The 21,556-nt window shown below is 44.7% G+C and overlaps 1 protein-coding gene across 1 annotated transcript; it reads right to left on the bottom strand.

Moving 5' to 3' along the window:
* Positions 1 to 11,098: 11,098 nt before the first annotated feature.
* On the bottom strand, positions 11,099 to 19,427 carry metrn (meteorin, glial cell differentiation regulator). The gene is made up of 4 exons (XM_064322298.1): positions 19,041 to 19,427; positions 17,035 to 17,477; positions 15,037 to 15,096; positions 11,099 to 13,960 (listed from the first exon to the last, which is right to left on the bottom strand). The coding sequence occupies exons 1-4, from the start codon at positions 19,139 to 19,141 to the stop codon at positions 13,647 to 13,649; spliced, it is 918 nt and encodes a 305-aa protein (XP_064178368.1). The 5' UTR covers positions 19,142 to 19,427; the 3' UTR covers positions 11,099 to 13,646.
* Positions 19,428 to 21,556: the final 2,129 nt, after the last annotated feature.

The following is a 21,556-nucleotide window of genomic DNA, read 5'->3' as shown; positions in this document are numbered from 1 at the left end:
CATTTGGCTATACACCTTTTATACATAAAATCTCTATTTAAGTGCAGTTGAACATGAGGTCAGGTGCTGGCCTACCACTGGTGCTCGTATAAGAAGGGGACATTCCCACAGGGTCTGGGACTGTGCTCCTCTTTTTTTCAGATTGTTGGCATCAAATGCAAAGGCAGTATGGCATTCAGTTTACAGTGTGGTAGTATATTTAGGTGTTCCTGAATAAGGACATGTTGAGGGCACAGTGTTCTGAGTTGGCTGCAGAAGTGAAAAGGCCAGAACAAGCATGAAACAGTCATTGTGTTCACAGACCTCCGGATGTTTCGTTTCAGAGAACAGTACACAGAGGAGACCAGTCGAGATTTTCAAAATGGCCGCTGTTATTTTTTTGTCTGTCAGGGGAACACATTTCAACACCAGGTGTCACTCATGCCCCGGGTTCTCGCAATGGAGAACCAAGAGAAGAGGCATAGGGGGAAAGAATGCTAAGAATTTGGGGGGCTTACATCAATTTCACATCAGCTCCAGAGCAGAAAATGCTTTGGCAATGTTATCTGGTCAAAAATAATTTCACCTTGTCACACGATCTGGGCACACACTGAATACATTTTAGCTCAGGATTAGACTTGTGAAAGACAGTCGTAAAGGTAACTGAATAGAACTTTCTGGAAGAATTGTGCTGTGATCTTTGGGCATTGGGACCCAGAGTCTTAGATGGCATAAAAGGTCCTCAGCCATCGATGGTGGACTGAAAGCAACTGAAAGCTTTTTAAATCCTTTCATCAGAGCAACAAGGAATCTGCCCTGCAAGAGTTCTTCAGAAACGTGCAGTGCCAGAGCAAACAAGGAGCAATGCAAAACACACCGACCAAAGCACTGTGGCTCAGCCAGTTTCTTTTTAAACGACGGGCTCTGGTGTTGAGAGAGATCCAGCCAAAAATGGGGAACATTTCTTTAAAATGAGCAAGAGTTTGGCACATGCTTTAAAATAGCAGCTGCCTGTGTCAGGGAAGGACAAAATACTGGTGAAGGAAAATAAGGGAAAAAATGAGTGTGACTGCATTTGTACTTTTTTCATTTCTCCGCGTTTGTGGGGTGAGGGGGATCTACAGTGGTAATTTGGATTTTGTCAGGAACACATTGCCTCAGTTCCCTTGGGAAAGTAGGGGGCATGGCCGGGTAATCTCTTGCCAATAATAGAGAGGCTATGCCCATGGTTGGTGTCTAACATACTGAACACCAGTGGAGGTGGGGCTCCTACTGTCCACTTCCCTGAGCAGCAGTTTGGGGTAAGAGTGACATTTGACCTTTGATGAAAAGGCCAGACAACAGCTGCATTTACCCACCCCAAAGGCTGACTTCCGTTGGAAGATGATAATCATGTTCCTCAGTTTTTTTTTTCTTCTTTATTTGTTGTGACAGCAGAAACTTCAAAACATTTGGGTATAGATCTGATATTGATTTGGTGTTGTGTGCATCATTGGGAAGAAGCATCGCATGACACCGTAGGTACTTTGCACACCTGAAGGGAATGACAAACCTCACAAAAACAGATTTCAGTGGTTCATGCTACCTACAAATTCAGTTCACCAAACACTCATTGCACATGCTCATGGTCAGTAATCACAACTGAAAACTTTATATCTTGGTATAACACAGTTTAAAAAATAATATCACATTGGCATCAACCAGATATTAATGACTAGCTATGTTATGGAAAATGAATTCATTAGATTCTCCTGAAATAGGCCTACATTTGGACCAGTTTACTACCTGTACACAAAACTATACTGTAAGACACCATAGATAGTTCTGCACTTCACCTTGCGATCTCCTTCGAGTCTGCTCGGTGCATGCGTGGCAACACAAGCTGTTGGACGTGGGAAGTAGGTGGCACACATACACCCCGGACCAGAGTGAGTGATGGGAAAAACCCTCAGATGAACTGCTTTTGTGAGGTGGGAAGCGGGGTGCACCACTTCTCCTGCTGGAAAAGGAAGCGTCTCATATTGCCTCTGATGTGCGCCATTGAAAGGGGGCCTTTGTTTTAAGGGCCGTCGCTTAATTGATACAGTATTTACTTCATGAAACCCCATTTGCATTCCCAAGAGAACCCGGGGGAAAGCCGGTAGGAAGTATGCTGGGAATGCCCTGGGAATACGGTCCACGTGAAAGCCCAGTCAATGGGGGCTGAAGGGGGCTGCGCGCTGCGTGTTTGTTCGTACATAAAGTAATCGGAACGGACAGGCCTTGTTAGTGGAGCAGCGGCGAGAATGTGTTCGCAGGAACGGAAAGCGAGTGGGAGAGAGGGAGGCTGAGAATGAGGGGGTGACAATAGGCAGAAAAGCAGAGAGGGGTGAGAAAGGGAAAGTCAGAAAAATCAGCCGGTGGGAACTTGCGGTAAATATGAATCTGATCTGTGAAGAGATGAGAAGTTTTTTTTTTTCCTGTCTATTTTTTTTTCTTTAATATTAAAAGGATAGAATGAATAAGAAGTCTTATAGAACTGTGTTTTTAGAACAGCATAATACCTGTGAGGTTATTTGTGTGTGAGTGAGTGTGTGCGTGCGTGTGTTAGGGAGGGGGCAAGGGCTGATTGTGGATAGAATTCCATCTATTCTTGTCACAGATCAAAAACCTTGTAAAATGCTTTTAGGAAACACAATAGTTCCTTTAACCTGGAGTACGTTTAAGAACCCATTGTTCTTAAAAGCTTAAGAGGGTTGGAGAAAGTGTACAGCTGTGTAATCACTACGATTGTAGCATTTATCATTTGCAGCATTTTACACTGCAATTACCTTCTTAAGGTGTTTCTCCATCTTTAAAAAAAAAACAGGTTCTAGCACATTATTCTGTGTCACGTTGGAAATTCAGTAACTTCACCTACCTATCCATGGGGCTGGAAAAAGGGTAAAAGAAAGAGTTTGGGGACACCTGCTCTGCTTTTGTTCTGCACAATTCTGAAATACAAATTTTGGCAATTCTTATGTCACTCGTCAGTGCCTCTCAAAACACCTTTTGAATGTGAGCGTTGGAGAGGCAGGGCGAGAGACAGAGCCAGAGAGCACAGCCACTTGAGCAGGTCTGGAACAGAGAGAGAGAGAGGGAGGGAGGGAGTGGGAGAGTGAGTGAGGGTGAGGGTGAGGGAGAGAGAGGGAGAGCGGCGACCGCACTCTTTCCCACACTCCGGGCAGTTCCCACAGTGGGCTGCTAATCCCTGTCTTAATTAGGGGAGCATTCCAGCCCACAAGGACCCTGGGCAGAGGAGCACAGCTCCAAGCAGTAACAGGTGGAGCCAAGCCGGGCAGATTTGTGCTCACAGGCGCAGACGGTATGTAAGAGGGAAGGGTTAGGCTGGCGGGTGTGGCAAGACTCTCCGCACACACTCCCCCTTTCTCCCTCCCTCTCTGTCTTTCGCAGCATTACGCACGACCAGCTGAGGGCCAGTCTGGAACTGTGGCCCCCGTCCACACACCTGAATCGCCCTGGCAGTCACCCATCTCTCACTGCTAACTTACTGGGACTCTGCAGCTCTGCATTGCTGGTCATTACAGTTCCATATATAGTCAGGGTATATGGAACATAGGGCAGAACGTTGCCTCAGAGCAAGATGGTTCTGGGTTCAAATCCAGGGCTTTTCTGTGTGTGGATTTTTCATGTTCTCCTTGTGTCCATTTGGGTTTCCTCCAGGTACTCCGCTTTCCTCCCACAGTCCAGTGACATGCAGGTTAGGCTAATTGGAGGGATTAAGCTGCATGTCTTTGGCAACCTGTCCAGAGTGTATTACTGCCTCTTGTCCAAAGCATGCAGGGATAGGCTAGGCTCCAGCACCTCCTGACCCGGACCAGTAATAAACAGGTATATATAATGGATGAACAGATATGGAAATATACTGTCTTTACAGGATTACTTATTTATTAATTCATCTGTTTATTATTAATTATTGGTTCTCTTGATAAAGATGCACAGAAAGCTTATAAAAACAAATTACACCATTACTGTGTTATATTGTAATTTTCTGATGTGGAAAGATTATACTTGATTCAAAGGATCCTTGTCTGATCTACAACCTGTGGCCCCCAAATGGTGAAATGAGCTTCCCACTTCAGTCAAGAAAATATAAACCCTGCCCATCTCACCTCTTCATGCTGCACTATGGGTCCCCTGACCATTTTTAGCTATCCTTTCATTCTTTTTGGATTCCTTTTGTGATAGCAATGTTATAGGTGTGGCAGGGTAAAAATGGGTAAGCTGTGTTTTACTTTTGCTTACAATATTTTGATTTGTTTGGCTACCTTATTGATTATAAATTAGTCTACTGTTTCTTTTTGGTGATATCCTTGTCACTGATGCTCTCTACTTTTCTTTTGGAAAAGAGTGCCTGCTATGTGAACATTATGTAATTATTTAATAATAAAACACTGGTGTGTTAGCTCAATTATCAGTACTATTCAGCTAGCTAAATCCACAAAATTTAAACTGATATCAGAGAGCAGTCAATTAAATGTAAAAAGGTATGCTAAACATCTAAACATGTGTCAGTTGGGGCTTACTTCACAAATAGGATACAGAAATAGTAGCTAGCAAGCTTGTCACTAATGTACTAGGCTGCATGATATATTGCCTCAATTGTTAATAAATAGATCATCACATCTGAGCTACTGACTTCCTGTTTGCCGTCTGGATTCTGGGGAGAGGTTGTGAGTTACGTACATAAATTATGTCTAAGGAAGTCATGTCAAGGTCATTTAAAGGTGAAAATAACCCCAAGGTGTGAAGTCAATGAAATGTTATATTTGAATTAAGTTTAAAATGGATTAACCCTGCAGTGTAGGGGATTTGCCATTTAGGTCAGAATTTGTGCATATTGGAACAGAGTTTCATGGTACTTTTTGTGGAAATTTTCTGATGTCCACCTTTGGTAGATTTATTTTTATTGTAATCACTCAACTGCCATTGTGCCGTGATTGCAAGAGAGATGATGTATTTAATACTGTGTGACCTTGGCCGTCATGGCAATCAGCTCATTGTCCTGCACAAATCAGACAAGTTTCTTGAGTTCATGAGCGGATGTGCCGATTTTCAAGCTTTTTTAAGTATGGCAGAGCAAACAGGGACGCAGAGCAAACAGGAGAATAACAATGGATTGCCATGTAGCTTCGGTGCTCTTCCCCTTAATAATTGAGCGAGAGAAAACAGGAAGATTCAGGCAGTAACCTGAGGTGGGTCTGCGTCAGAGAGGGAGGAGAAGCTGGGCCAGACTCCAGTCATTACAGGATTAAGGGCAGAGGTTAAAACAGCTGTCTAAAGAAAGTGAGGGGCCAGAGGGGTCACACACGCTCGGGGAACTTTCTGTGTCCATTGTTACCGTTGGCCAGGAGCCTCACAGACAGTTCTCCTGTGGAAACCTCAATCCTCCCTTTTAACCTCCGGGCTCATGCTGAGGTGGGAACAGGTGTGACTCCCCACTGCAGATAGAATCTGGGAGCCGGGCCAGCAGTCCTGTCTATAACTTTCAAATGCTATTTACAAAGAGCTTTTTAAAGAGGACAAAACTAAGAAATAGTGTATTCAGTTTTAAAGATATTTCAGGGGCTGTAAAATGTTGGGTGGTAAAATTGATAAAACCAAAGTCTTCAGGTCCTTCATTTTGGCTAGCTTATGTCTCTAAAATATTTGGTGTCACTTGCCTGTGAAACTCCATAAAAAGGTAGCATGCAGCAAAAAAAAAAAAAAAAATCCAATAAAGCATGTGCCCTCATTATTTCAGTGTGTGGACCACTCATATCCTTCAGACGCCATCAGGACGACAGGAGAGGGGTTGGGGTGGGATGGGGGCAGTTTGGTGCAGAAGTGAAACCCAGTACCAGGCTGTCCCTCGTCTGTCTGCAGCAGTGGGCCAGCAGCAGGTGAAGGGTGGAAAACAGACCCTTAGCCCATCCAGCCTGCACACACTCACGTGTGCAGGATTCTTCCCTCTGGCCATCTCTTCTAACCAAAAGGCCAATCACAGGGGAGTCTATTACTATTTTTCCATATATTGCTTTTTATCGTTAGGAAATCCCTCTTATATTGCACATTACTAGATGTTCTCTCCATGTCTTTCATCGCTGATTCTAAACCACGCAAAATGGTTTTTTTTTCTGAAAGCAAGGAACATGGGATGCATCTATGCTAGCATTTGTGATAAACAGGATTACCCAGCAACACCCTATGAAACAAAACATTGCATGAATTTGTACATTGCATGGAAGGTCAAAAAACTGAGTAATTCACTTTACTTAAAAAAAAAAACACTCAAAAGACTAATGGAATTTAAAGGGGACTTAAATTCATGTTTGTTTTCACAATTTACAGGCTGAAGCTAGAATACAAAGAAACCTCAGCTGCAGCAGCCACAGCCGCCAGTAGCATTCCACCACAGATGTTTTAAGCATCTCACAGAGTTAATGCCTGTGAAGGATTGACAAAAGTAGCAAAATGGTGCAAACCCTGCACACTTACTTTTCAATAGTAGATTGTGTGTTGACCTAATGTAGTCACATAAAAGGAGGAATAGAGGAGGGCCGCAGTTTTGCACGCAAATAAAAAAAATGAATTTATTAAACGGACTCATCAGAGCTTCATCGGAGTCAGGCATTGATACTAGGAGTGCGGGCCGTAGTCTATTTATATTTTTATGTGACAGATTGGCACAAATTATGTGCAACAGTAAGGGCGCTTCCCTGTCAACATCCCTGTTTCCCAGCGAGGACTGATCCACACGCTTGTAAAGTGTGAGAATTGCCTCAGCCCTGGTTTCAACTCTTTGTGGTTGTTTTTGATCCAGCCCCCGCAGGTTGCTCATGAATCAAGCAGCTTTGCCGTCTCAGAGGTAGCAGCTGTCTGCGGCCGGACGAAGAGAGAGGGGGAGCCCAGGGCGATTCATTCATGCTGCCTTGTCTTTCATCGCCTTGTCGTTTTTGGCGGGAAACTGGACCCATTTCCTTCTTCATGTAAAGACCCCCCCACCATGAAACTCCTTTTCTTGCCTCTTTAAAGCCCTTTGTCACCCTCCCGTGCTATACCCACCCCCTCCCAGTGCACACACAGGCGCGCACACACGCACACACACATACACATATACACACAAGCCACCCGCACCATCACAGCACTCTGATTGATTCTCCACATTCTACAGAGGATTACAGCCATCTGCAGCCTCTTGAGGAACAAAAGTATACCCTTGCACTCACCCCAGCTCTTCAGAGGGATAACACGTCCACATAAATGCACTCTCGCCTGGCATCTGAGGCGCTGCTTTGACCTCTCCTGTCAGCTTCAAGGCCGACCCCCATTCATCAGGCTGCAGCGATCTGGGATCCCCTCTCACGGAGCTAGGCCCAGAGATGAGCCACAGACTGATTCCAGATCAGTCGGAACGGCTTTGGCTGCCTGCATCGGTTTCACCACGCGTGAGATTACTGTGAGCTTGAATAAGCTCTGTTTTGCCTAAACACATGTCTCTCATTGTCTCTGCAGCAATACCTGTCTGACTGCACCGCATGTACACCCATACCTGTGTATCTAGGCTTTCCTGCATTTCTGCATGATTCAGTTATGGTTAACTTAACTAAAAAAAATCGTAAGTCTTTTTTTTGACAGATGCTCGACTGCGAAAACCTGGACTTCCTACCACAGGGCAATTCTTTCAGACCACTTGAGCGTTTTTGAAACAATATGCGAGTCCCTTAGTGTGCCAATAATTCATACTTCTGAAGTGTCTGAGATGCACAAAACGCACAAGCATGTGAAGCCCCCAGCTCAATCCCAGCTCTAGTCTTAGCGCCTTACATGGTCCATCCTAGCCTACAGCACTTATCTCTTTCTCACTGTACACTTACGCTTGGACCCTGGTATTGTGATATTACCATGCTCTGCTTTCCCTTGCTTTGTATGAAGTTAGATGTCTGCTCTACCTTTTTAATTGTGCTAAGTGTATATGTATGTTCTGTACTCCTTGCTGACAATTTACTTCTTGGAGGTTAATCATTGGCGCTGCCGGTGTTGAATATTCACTCCTGATACTGGACGACTTTGGAGGTTGCTCTGGAAAAGACCGTCAGCTAAATACCAAATATAAAATTGTCAGCTTATCTTTTATAATACTGACAGACTCCACATTTGCTGTTTTCTGTGGATGTCAGGCTAGAATGTTCATCTGTAGCTCACCCTTCCATTTATCATGGTCCATGGAGAAGAGCAAAAACAGGGGGGCTGGAAACATAGTTTTTATGTTAAAAAACAGCAGGCCGGCCTTGTGCCAGAGCATGGCTGATTTCAGTTTTATTCGGCTGTTTTGATCGCTATCATCATCTCCGCAGCACAAACAGAGTCATGTGGAGCCTGCCCCTCCCTCTTCCTGCCCACGCTCTGCCCCTGCTGCCGGGCCTTATCTTGTTTGTTCAAAGTGGGGTGTCGGGCCCAGAGAGCCGGCCACCGGGCGCACGCAGGGCAGCCCCCGCTGCCAGCGCAGAGCTCAGCGGGCATGGCGGGTCAGAGGGGGCGGGCAGACACGAGGAAGCACACCTTGAGGAAGACAACACCAGCGAGGAGCTCAAACAGCTGCACGTAGAAAGAACAACAGCAGCGCTATGACACCATGAGAAAGGGAGAGTGAGAGATAGAGAGGCAGCGAGAGAGAGAGAGAGAGAGAGAGAGAGAGAGACCCACTGAAATAAAACGAGACAAAAACATAAACAGGCTTGCCTTTGGGAGAAGAAGAAAGAACTTAACAGTGGGTTTGTTCTCTCTTTGGGGACTATTATTCAGAAATGATCTTGCACAAAGCATTCAAAAGCACTTTGAGGCAATTTGCTTTGATATGCATTCAAAAGATATTTTGAGAGAATGAGCAACCCTTCAAACAACAAAGAACTACGGTTTGAACTACCAGCAGCAACTACCAACAGCAATGCTACAGTATCTCCCAAAATAATAAAATAAACCTGATTTCAACATGTGTGCCATCCCAGCTACATCATATCTCTGTCAAAGCTGTTCACTACCAGACGAAGAGTGGCTGATGGAGTTACACTTTAATAGGCTGTTGTGCATATGCAGGGAGTGTCCTGAATGACTCTGCCCAGCCTGCCTTCACTGCTCAGGGGCTGGGCTCCTTCCACTTCCCCCCCGACTCCCACTGGGGCCTACGGAAGTCCGCACCCCTCCCAACAATCCCCGCCTCCCTGTCTCCCCCTTCCCCTCTGCTTCCTGTTTTTGACATCACCTCAACTGCATGGAGCTTCTGGCAATTTAACATTTGCTCTTGCTGCTGTTGTTCAGGAACGTAACACACCCCATGAACCGTGCATAAACATTCAAACGATTCTCTCAACTGGCAGTCTGTCTCTTGAAAAGGGAACTGCATGGGCATGATTTAATGAAGACAGATCTGGGCAAGACTTGGAGAGGGAATCTGGGGAATGGAGAGAAACCAAGCCACAGAAGAGGATCCAACACAGTTTATTCAATCAGAAAGAGACAACGGGACAGGTTTAATAGAGTGGGAACGACCAGGGAATTCAGACACTTCTATGAGTGTTTGGCCTCTCTTTTCAGGCAGAAGGGGACTTTGCAGGGGAACTGGAGCATGCAGGGGACTAGCGGGCACTTTCTCCCCGCTAGCTCCCCTCGCCCGCTGGGTCAGTCGAGCCTCTGGCAGGGCCGGGGCCCGAGCCGCGGCGGTAAATCGCCGGGGCCATTGACGTGCCGCTGAAAAGGGAAGCCGGCTTACGCCCCCGCTTCCAGGGACTGCGTGAGCTGGACCCAGTCCAGGAATCCTCTGAGTCTCTTTCTTTTCGGCGCTTGTGTGTGAGTGTGCGTCCCCCCCCCCCCCGCTTTATCTGTGAATGGCAGCCGGGCGGGCACGCCGGCAGACTGGGCGACTGTGTGACTGCTTTCCTCTGCTTAATAGCTGCAGCAGAGTCCCTTAATGGGAATTTATTGCTTCCTGATTCCTGAAAAGGAAAAAAAAATGGCCGCGCTGAACAGACTCCCAACGGTCATTTTTTCTCCTTTTTTCCCCCTCACACTGTGGCCTCCAGGGGCCGGTTTTTTTGGATGTGAGTCACACACTCACACACATTCAGCATCCTGAACACTGTGTTCTCACCCTTTTTTTTCTCAGTCTAAGCATTCTCCAACGCACCAACTTTCTCCACACAACAAACCAAACCCTTCTTGGGAAATAGGCATATTACTTTTGTAGAATTTCCTTGCCGTGTGGAAATCAGGCAATGGAAACATTGTTTCTGTTTCAAGTTATATTTGGATCTCAGAAATTACAACTAACCCTGAATATACATGGAATAGAGCATATTTGAGCTAAAAGAGACCGGGAAAATTTAATATTTTTCATTACTGCTGTTGTGAGATTGTCACCTAGCGCACCCCTGGAGTATCTGGAGAAACTGGACATTGACTGTCTGTTCCCAGTATCTGATTTTTCATCCATCTTGGGATAAAGTTGCATTTAGTTTCAGGCATAATTGTTGCATATTTCACTCAGCTTAGTGTGGCTTCTATGGTCAGTGGTGCAGAAATATGTCATATTTGTAACTTCATGTTCATTTTCATGGTCGCAAACCACATATGTGGAAAATATGTATTTGATCAGGTTAATCATATTTAGTTTATTATGAAAGTACAGTAAAAAAAAATAGATTTATTCATAATTGTTAGATGTTTCTGGGGAAATTCTAGGAGCCACAAAATATATTATTTCTTCACCTAAACTGAGAGATATTCATTTTTCTAACAGAGACTGATCTCTGATCTCTTTGGAGCAGGGATGTTTGATACATATAATTCTACGTGCCATGAACAAAATGAGGACAGCCCCTTTCTCGTGTGAACAGTCTTAACGAATGGGGGAGGTAAAAAGACGGAGAGTGAGGGTCAAGTTGTGGTTAAGGGGTCAGGCTGTTTTAATTACTCATGGGTAAAATTAAGCCAGCAAACTAATTCAGGGTGAAATATTTAATGACCTCATAAACATCATACCATAGAGCTGAGGCCCACGATGGGAGAAGATACTAGAACTTTGACAAGAAATCCACAACGGCTATGAGGTTTTCGGACTTTTATAACATATATCACAGACAAACACCTCACAACATATATACAGCACAGTATTTTGTTCTTACATTTCTTATATACAGTATATTTACATTCACATTGAAATCATTACACCTTCCATTTAGCCAGTTATGATAGAAACTGGAATGAAGAAGAAAAAAAAAAACAGAAAAAAAAACGATATTTGCAAAACAACATAAGCAAACTGGCAGTCTTCAGCTCTTTCAAAAACATCTACAACACACCTCCCTAATTTGGTATATCTCCATCCCTTCATCAATTTAGTGCACATTAAAAGCAGAGTGAACAGACAGAAGTCGGCTCATGACAATTTAATTCTTCTTGCGCCGGCCCCCCCATCGTGTTGCATTATACGGCATTGCTTAGAGTTTTTATGACTCTGTGGAACACATGAAGACAGGCTGACCTTTGCCCTGATACACACTCACCGCCAGAGCAAAAGCTTGGGCAACGGAGGTCACGTTTCACGCTGTTCTGCAGAACACTGCCACAACAACCGAACCGCAACTCACCACCGCCTTTTTTCACTCGACGTAGAGCCGTCTCCAGGGCAGTGGCTTTCAAATGGCTAACCGCTTAAAATTACAGGAAAACTCTGGACCGCAGAAAAACACAGAAAAATAAAAACGAATTTCAGACCTCAGATCCTGTAACAGCAAACAATTCAAAGTTTACACTGAGCAATTCAGTGTATAACATGCTAACACAAACTGGATATTGTTATGGTGTCAAATTCCTAATTCCTATAATCGTGTACCCTTTCCATGGACCACTGGACCGGAGTCTGCGGTTCCTACACAACAGTCTGAGAATCACAGCACATGTCTAACAGGCCAGCACCTTCTTCTTTCAGAGCAGCAGCACTTACTCTAAGGCCTCACATTTACTCTCAACTGACCTCAAAGCAATTGCTGTCACGCAGAAACTCTGTTCCTCCAGTTTCTCCCGTCCTCCTTTTGGTGGCATTCAAAAACACAACTGATGACAGCAGATCTTCATAGGCTTAATTTACAATAAATTCAGATCGCAAGACTTTTCAATCCAGCTTCAGTGATTTCGTATTGACATGAGAAAAATTCAACTCAGCAGGTAAAAAATAAAATAATGGCAGACGAGGAAGTGCACAGATTTTATGTTCAACAAGAAACAGAATGAAATAAAATAATAGCATCGATCAACCACATAAAACTTAAAAACAGTACACAAAAAATAGACAGTTCTGCAGTAGTGAAACACCATGTCATGGGAAAATTTTAAATTTGGAGATTTTTAACTGGTCTAAATAGTACTGACTGAGAGATATTATACTTTATGCACTTCTCACATAAGAAAAAAAAACAGAAACACAAAGTTATTTATACAGGGTTTTCATAATGCGCAAAATGCCCTGTGTACAATTAGAACACGATGAAATAAAACAATAAGCCTGCAGGGTAACCAGAAGACCGGGCACAATACCGTTTGTCTGTTAACACTGCTCTGCCCCGCTTCACAAGCTCCCAAACTCACAGCCGTAGATGGTGTCACCATTATATATTAAATTCGTCTAGGCTACATATAATCAAATTTTCTTTTGGTTTCCAGATTCTTCAGTGCTCACAGCATCCATCCTTCCTGCTAATTCCCTTTTCTTCAACAGTGCAAATCAGAATAATTCAACTCTCCCCTCCCCCAGTATCCGGGTAAAAATCCTTCTCAAATACAGAAATTGGTAAAAGGGGAAGAGAATTGCTTACTTATAACATATCAGTTCTCAACCGCTTTATAAAACAATGATAAAACTATATCCTGCAACCTTCTTAGATGTTAATATAGGCCATTTCAAAACAAAATTTCATGACTCATGAGATCATTTCAGCTCTCTACCACACCAGCCTTGCATCACGAAAAGCTCCGGGCTTTGGTAGGTGGATAATGTAGTGGGACACCCACAGATATAAACAGTGCAGTACACATCCAAAGGTGGCATAATAAACCTACCAAAGTCATCTATTTCCTGAGTACATTGACCTGTTTGCCACAGAGCGTAACCTGTGGAAGATGTAGCTAATTCGCTGGGTGATGAGCCTTAATGCAGGTGTCCCATCACTGTCATTATCCAAAAAGGTCATAGAAATGTCTTAACCTGCCAAACTGCAGCTCTTCCTCATGAACACAAGAGCACCTGTCAGTACTCCTGTATTCATTGCTGGACAACCCAGCAACTTCATGACTCTTCACCTGGAATACCTCTTTAAATGTCTCGTTCTCAGAAGGTCTCAGCGTTCAGAGAGTGCCATGCTGCACTGGGAATGTCCTGTTGCGTCCAGAGCTGTCCTTCCCCATTATCTTTTAGCGATAGAAACCGAAGGGGACGAAGTGGTGAAACAGGAACTTTGGCCTTCCTCTCTTGCCATACTGCGGAGAGGCGGGCCACACTCGTGCTGTTCACACTGGCAGTTCACAGTTCATCCTCGCCCTGTTCCCAGCAGGCCTGACCCGGGTGGGCAGGTTTGGCAGTGCATCCTGGGAAGCGGTCAGTCAGACGCCAGCTCGCAGGGGATCTGTCTGGCCTCCTTGGCCAGGCCGTAGGCCCGCTGGAAGTCCTTGTACCGCGGCGCGCAGCCCAGCCACGCCTCGCCGAAGTGAACCCTGCCGGTGAAGAGGAAGCTTCCGGCGCCGTCCCGGACGCCGCACTCCAGCAGGGTGCGGATCTCGCCGGCCTTGGTTAGACGCCCCGCCCCCGAGAACAGCGCGTACTTCTGCCGGAACACTCGCGTGGCGCTCACTTTGATCACGGAAACCTGCAGGTCCTCGTTCTCCAGCACAGAGCGAATGTTCCCCCGAACCACTGCAAACACACAGGACATGCGGGTTACACATAAGTTCAGGGACAGATAGATACAGGCAGATAGATAGACAGACAGACAGACAGTCTATCTAACTATCAAATGCCATGATTTCACCTATAGCATTCCGTGTGTTCAAAGGTACATTTGAGGCCTTGCATGTTTTCACTGTATGGAGGAATGGTGGTTTAACTTTAATTCGAGCGGAGAACAAAACAAGCTCTGCTGAGCTCTTGACTATTGCTCACGGAGTGTTAAAATTGCAACCCCTCTAAACGCAAAAAACAACAAGTTTCTCAGTGTATCGCATAACAGTAGCACCGCCAGCCGTGAAAAGAAACTAGGATATTGGAATGCATTTCTTTGAGTAGAATGGATTTAAGAAGCTAATGCTCCCAGATACCCCCCAGACCTTGTTGCCAAGGGCCGTCCGCTCGCTCGGCTTCTGATTACGTCTTAATTAAGGTGGTCAGGGACACCACCGTGGTGTCTGGAAGCGGTGCACCTCTGGGATGGTGTGGGTGAAGTACTGCTGTTTCACCTCTGGCCCTCACATACATTAGGAGCAGGAGGATCAGCGGGATTAAGTGCGCGCTGTAGTCGCTTATTGAACTTAATCCTCTGTTTTCATCCCCTGGGATGTCGGCCTGCCACTCCAAAGCTTTGAAGTGCTCACTGGGTAATCGCCCCGTATTTTTCATTAAACTACATTACACTCGTCTAGAAAATGGCTCTTATCCAGAGCAATGTGCAAAGTAAAAGAACCGTACATGTAATCACAGTTTGATTCTGGATTTTTAATATCAGGATATCTCATTTTCTTTTTCTTTTTAGATAGGATGTAGATCAAAAACCCATGAGAACACCCCCCCCCCCCTCCCCCCACCCCACACACAAACACACACAGAGGAACAGTAAGTGGAGTGGGACCTCTCTTAAGCAAACGCTGGGGAAACCTTCATTGTTTTTTCCTTTTTAAATCATGCATTCGAGAGGATGTTCCAGGGCCCTGCCCAGCCCCGCTAGCAGTAAAATGCGTTTGGGTGTGTGTTCCAGGAAGGCCCAGAAAACAGCTTACCGAAGTCACTGGTGCAGACGGCCATCAGAATCTCCGTGTCATTGCAGGGCCTGCAGGCGCCTGTGGAGAGACAGTCAACAAAGTCTGAGCCAGGAGAACAAAAGCAGCCCCACTAATCACACTCACTGAAGCCTAAGTAGTAAAAAAAAAAAAGCAAAAACATCTCCACTTCCAGAAAATGACCACGCGAGCAGTTCCCTCACATTTCTTCAAAAAGCACACCGGGTTCAATTAAGCTGTTAATACTACACCACAAAAGTAAAACACAGCAGTAGTGAGTTGGTTCAGATGGGGATAATAATGTAAAATGAAGTTTAGCCAGAATATGTGCCCTGGACCCTGGTCACCATCTAGGGGGGGGCAGGGGACAGGTCCACCACCCAGATAGCAGACAGCTGTTTCGTTTTTACGGTGGCGGTCTGGCGGGCGTTGGAGACGCGGGGCGGGAAGTCCAGATGCCCGCCCAAACGAGCGTCCTTCCAGGCGAGACGCTTTGAAGGGGTCGTAAAAACACCTCCGCGGCCCACGCCGTAAAGGCGCCGTCAGCACTGCCCATTAGAGCCGACCGGGCAGAGGCGTGAAACGCCTCAGCTAATCAAGCGGCCGCCAAATATAGCCTAACCCTAACACGTCCAACAGGCACTTCCTCTGCTGCCCAGACTGCTGGGCCCACAGCTGTTTCACAATCTGGGGAGTTCAAAAGAAAATGTGCTTTAAAAAAAAAAAAAAAAATAGGGGGTGGGGTGGGGGGTTGGGGGACAAGGTTCCTTCTTAAATTACATAGGATTCATGGCTAGTCACAAAAAGCCGGCCAGCGAGGCACCAGCGTTTGATTGAAGCTTTGAAGCCACAGAAAGAGAGTGAAAAAAGCAAGTTGGACCTTTTTTAGATGGGCCTGCTTTGCTGTTCCAAGAAGTCTTTTTTCCCCCCCTCGCCTCCATTTCGGAGTGCCCTTCACACTGTCCCCTCCCCTTGGTGAACCCCCCCCCCCCCCCTTTCCCCCAGTCACTAATCAGACTGGGTGAATTCCTGGAGACAAGCATCCCTACAGAGGAAAAACAAAACAAAGGGGAGCATCCCAGCTGATGAAAGGCCTCGCTGTCGCCAGGGCAACTCGGCTAATCCCTGAACTCTCATGCGCCTGAATGAAAGGCCTGGCTCTGTACAAGGCCCCCCTCATACTGGGCCATTGTTCGGGGCCCCCCACCCCTGCACAGAAAAGCCATTCTCCCAGCAGCTAGGGGAATCATCCTCAGGCCTGCAGGGAAACTCCACTGGGCCTTCTCTCGCCTAGAGGCTTGTGCGAAAGAAGAAGGCTTTGCCAACGGAGTCCAGTAACAAACTACACCAGCACCAGAAGGGCTCTGGTGCAATACAGTCTGTAACAGGGTAGAGGATTTGGGCCCAAATTAATTTGTAATAAAGTACTAGTCAGTGATTAGCTGAATCTGTAATCGAAAAAAAGATATATTTCCTGTTTTGTGACACCTTAGCAGAATAAATATTTCTGCATTATACATTCATTTTCATGATCCCCCAAATATATATATATATTTCTATAAAGTCCTAAAGTTTCTAAAATTATATTTAAAACACTCCTTTACAGGGCTGTCAGGGGGCTTGTCCAGCAAAAGTGGACAAGCTACACTACAGTGAGGCACCCAGGCCAGGATCCCAGCCACGCCAGTACTGGTTTTGGCTGACAGCCCCACAGTAGAGTGGATAGTTGGCCCTAAGCAGTGTAACCCAGGGAGGGAGGGTTACTGTTGGCAGGGCAGGGTATTATCTGCCTGCACCAGCTGCATTAGCAGTACAGTCACCCAGCACAATGCAAGTAATCTGCAGAGTGAAATGCAACAACGGACAGCTACTGGCTAACCCGCGCTCTCCAGGACTGACAGAGGACACTGCAGCAGTGGACGTGGCATCCCAATTTCAAAGAAAAAGAAGAAACGGGGCAGAAAAAGGTTTGAAAGTCCTGCTGAAGCGCACACTCACCTTCGTTGTTCACAGGATCGGAGTCCAAGGACAGGCGCGCGTTCCAGACTCCTCTCAGCTCGTAGCGGAAGGCGGCGATGCGGCGGCTGATGTCCTGGTGCGGGGTGGCCTGCAGGAAGAGGGCCACCCGCTCCCCGGGCTGCCGGCTGAAGCAGCGCACCCGCGGCGGCCTTTGGGCGTCCGGCCGGTCGCCTACCAGGAGCTCCAGGATGCCGTCCCGCTCCAGGTACAGCTGGGCCCCGTGGAAGCTCTCCGCGGGCTTCACGCAGGCCGTGATATGCCCTGAGCCGCTGTGCCCACTGCCCCCCGCGCCCACCGCCGCGGAGGGCAGGCGGGGGGACAGAGTGAGCCGCAGCGCCCCCTTTGGGTAAAGCCACTCCAGGGATCCCTCCACGCAGTGCAGGGAGATCTGCTCCACACTGCCCGGCTGTTGAGACAGACCACTACGAGGGAAAGAGACAGAGAGAGAGAGCACTACATTAAAAACCATGTCCCATCCATAAAAACTGCAACATTATATTACATTACAGGCATTTAGCAGATGCTCTAATCCAGAGCGATTTACACAACCTTTTTTTTACATGGCTTTACATAGAATCTTCAGCAGAACCAGCCTCCACCCTCCAAGACAATTGAAAACGTCTTGACTTTTACAAACATGAGCATGCAGGAACACTGTGGGTTTCCAAAACAGAAATAAAATTCCACCAAACACTTTGGATTTTATATATATTTCAGATGCATGTAGGATTGTCAGAATCACTTCAACATCAAACAATAGCACATAACCAAAAAAGGAGGGTTTGTTTGAATTTTTCCAAGTATTTGTTCTATTAAGTCGCTATAGATGGCGTTTGCCATTTCAGTGGACATCCAGGAATATGAAAAGGCGCCGCCTGGTGACAACACAGCAGAAAACGTAGAGCTTGTATATTGACAGTAGAACTAGAGGCTTCAGCATGAAGACAATCTGAAATGTTGTTCAGTTATATTTTTATGCTGTCTGAGAGAACACTATATTACTATACAACATTACGTTGAAACGTTGTATCGGTTCTCACCGTGGTGAAAGCATTCATATATCGTATCCTTTCATATCCTTTCATCTACTCACTTCCCCAAGTTCTCTTTCAACTTTAAAGAGCTCTTTAAAGAGTCAGGTGAGAATTTCAACACCCTGTTTGAGTGACCCCCACTGAATTTAAGAGCACTTCTTTTTAGGGTTCCTCGCCTTAATAGTCACACCGCAGTGATAGAGAAACAACAAAGAGATAAGCCGCAAAAACATACACCTGTCCAAGAGCGGTAACACAGAAACTGATCTAGAATGCCATAAAGCGTTATGCAGTAGTCTACATTCATAATGATAATGCAATGCGACTACGATAGATGACTAAAGTGAAAATGCTTGGAAAAATAGGTATTACGTGTCAAATAAATGTATAAAATTATAATTACGCTACAAAACACTTAAATTTGTTCTTGACAAAATTATAATCTAAATCTTCATCGAAACTATGCTGTGAACGGGAGTATGTTTTAGAAATTCATTGCGACGAATATTGACTTTTAAAAAACAACGTTCAATAAACTACTCTAACTGGTCAAAGACCACTTTCAATTGCTTCAGGTCTGCAGTGAACCGTGCCAAATTTCTCTAACATCGGTTCTACCGCGCTGACTCATCGATGTAAGTCGAAGCAGCAGTGCCCGAGGTTCCAACTTCCTGGCACTAGCCTATGCACAGACAGATCAGCAAGCCATCCCTTTGTAACAACTGTAGCCTACTGCGCGATAAGTGTAAAAGCACGCATACTATCAACTCCATATCACATTAGCCTACATGCAAACGTAAAATCTGTGCTGCACTTGTTGCTGAAACTAGAAATGACATCCATGTTAGGCGATGGCACAGCACTGTAGTCAATATAAAACATTTTATCACGATCATTAGAGTATACTGTGTCCAGATAGCCAACCCATGCAATTATGTGAATTGTACTTGCCTCCCTTTCCAGCTGCAATGGTCTTCTGAGGAGCTGGACAAAGCTCTGTCAAAAATTGTCAGCAGTGGGATCCACACCGTGTAAAGCCAGAAAAGCAGCATTTTCTTCTCTGAAGTTACTCTGGGCAATTCGGTTTGGATGCAGCAGAAGTGGTGGTTAACGTGTTAATAATAGGCTATTTGCCGAGCAGCCTATTTTCCTAAGTAAGTATCAATCAAATCGTAAAGTTCCATAGCTCGACATCGAACTCATCCTGCGTTTACAATCCACGAATGTTAACAGCGACGTTTTCTGTACTGCATGACTCCCGTATGCAACCTCACTGATCCATGACTGTTTCCTAACCGACTCCAGTGAATATAAAGACGTCTGAAGTTATACTGTGTGGCAGAGAAATCCGATGTCCAATTGCAAAGAAGAGGGGCGAAACTTTTAACCATTCACAGAGCAGATACGGGGTACCAGAGGTGTGGCTTGGACAAAACACTGACCAAGAAGATTAAACTTCCACGTAAAAACACCTAAAACTGAGATTAAAGCAGATTCCTGGAAGTGCGTTTATGGATAGGCTATTCATTGCCTCGGTGACTATTATCCTAACCGTGTTTTCAAAATTTAATACGATGGTAGTCTCGTTAAATAAATAAACAAAAATTCAGTAGACATTCCTATACAAATGACTAAATTCGTATAAGCAGACGGCATATCGCAATATGAGCCCAATTCCCATTTCAGTATAAATAACTTTAAAAATGATTTAAAGAAAGATTTTAAAAGGACAAAGAGGTATTTGTTAAAATTTTTTGCGTTTTTTTCGTGCAGTAGGCTAGAATCAAATAGCCTGTCAGCATTCGTCTTTGATAACATTGCAATCACATTAACTCGTCAGACCCATATCATGATTAATGTAACCTATAGCAGACTGTAATTCCTCTCCTAATAGTTTTTAGTTGCAGGTTATACAAGTATGCGTCTCAATGGCTGCCGTGCTGACTTTATTCACTGTTTCTTTTGGAACAAGGCCTGATGAATTTTTTTTTTTTTTTAAATCGGCGATCAACCTTCTAAATGTTATCTCAGCCCGATTAAACAAATGAAACAATGCAGATGATATCAGATGGAGCTGGGTGAAATAATCTATTTAATTAATTAGTTTGAGATCCACCCTAGGACACGTATAATCCAGGCTGGTTGCACACGCAGCTGGGTGCATCTAGGGAGCCTATATGCATGGCCAAAACAATTGTCTGAGCAAACAACACATGAAATAGAATAACTGACTAATAACAATCAAAAGAGAGGCGTACTTTGCTATATTTACTATATTTAACGTAGTTTTTCAATCCTTTTTGCATATTAACAGGAGTCCATTCAATGCATCAACACAGGTAATTTAGAACTATTTTTTTTTATTACAGTCCTTTTAATAAACAATAATCCTATAACATGACGATTTTGGTCTCTGGATACAATGGCGATATCTGATTTGAATAGACATTTTAGATTGAAATTGGCAGATTATGCATACCATGTTATAGCTATTTAAAATATTAAAGCTACATCTGTTTATTTGTTCTCTTCACCTTGAGAGGCAGAGGACCACAGCCATAGGTGTTACTAGGTATCTTTAAAGCAAATGTAAGCATAATCTTATCTGTTTTCGGGCGAGATGCACACTGTTTTCCGCTTCTGCGCACATTTAAAACTGATTACAAAGTCAAATAGCTTTGGGTATTCTGCTTTCTTTCAGGCACCAGATGTTTCTCGTATCTCTATTGAGTCAAAAACTGAAACCTGCGCGCCAAAAAGTTTGAATTAAAAAGCGCAAAAACTTCACTGGGGCGACCCCAGACGGGTTTTGTTGGAGGGGTGGACAACTATGTAAATTAAGCGCTTTAGCGTGCAAGGAAACGTCATTCTCCCCTGTAGCACACAACAAGGGGACAGGATTACAATAAGAACGGTGACACTCGTGTGATTTACAGTTGAGAACCCTTCGCCCCATAAACACCGATTATATCTTAACATTTGGTGTATGTAGAAACAGCAACCTTCGCTTTGGAAATTTTGTTTTCAATGCGAAATCTGATTACTGAGGGATATTTTAAAAGAACATTAACCTATTAGTCAGTAACCTAGCCTAGGCTATCAGTCTGCCATCTACTGTTGAGCCTGCCTTATCTAGGCCTATATCACTGGACAGAGAAAACACTATAGCCTAGCCTACAGAATCTAATATCAATAATGTATGGACTGTGAACTTGATGCTGCTGTAGTGCACCCATTGCTGTTATTAAGGTATCCTACTTTTGCAGCATCCAGGTGGCCGTAACAAGGAGTAATTTAAGATAGAGAAAATGATCATAATTGATAGACTTTTTAAACCTTTCCCATTAATGTTCTCCAAATACACATAATACTGTCTGCGTATGTTTCACTTTCCTAGTTGTGTTATGAAGTAAGCTATGATATAGTTGTACATTAACGTGGCCTTTAAAAAAAATGTTTTCATTTAT

This window comes from Anguilla rostrata, chromosome 2 (assembly GCF_018555375.3).
Source record: "Anguilla rostrata isolate EN2019 chromosome 2, ASM1855537v3, whole genome shotgun sequence".
NCBI classification, from domain to species: Eukaryota; Metazoa; Chordata; class Actinopteri; order Anguilliformes; family Anguillidae; genus Anguilla; species Anguilla rostrata.
This window is presented reverse-complemented; position numbering and strand designations above follow the sequence as displayed.

Bases quoted from the DNA above. Each gene is read 5' to 3' on its own strand.
- metrn (XM_064322298.1), bottom strand. From the start codon at position 19,141: ATGCTGCTTTTCTGGCTTTACACGGTGTGGATCCCACTGCTGACAATT. The intron at 15,097-17,034 runs GTGAGTGTGCGC...GTCTCTCCACAG, and splicing joins CGATCCTGTGAACAACGAAG to GCGCCTGCAGGCCCTGCAAT. The intron at 13,961-15,036 runs GTAAGCTGTTTT...GTGTGTTTGCAG, and splicing joins CGTCTGCACCAGTGACTTCG to TGGTTCGGGGGAACATTCGC.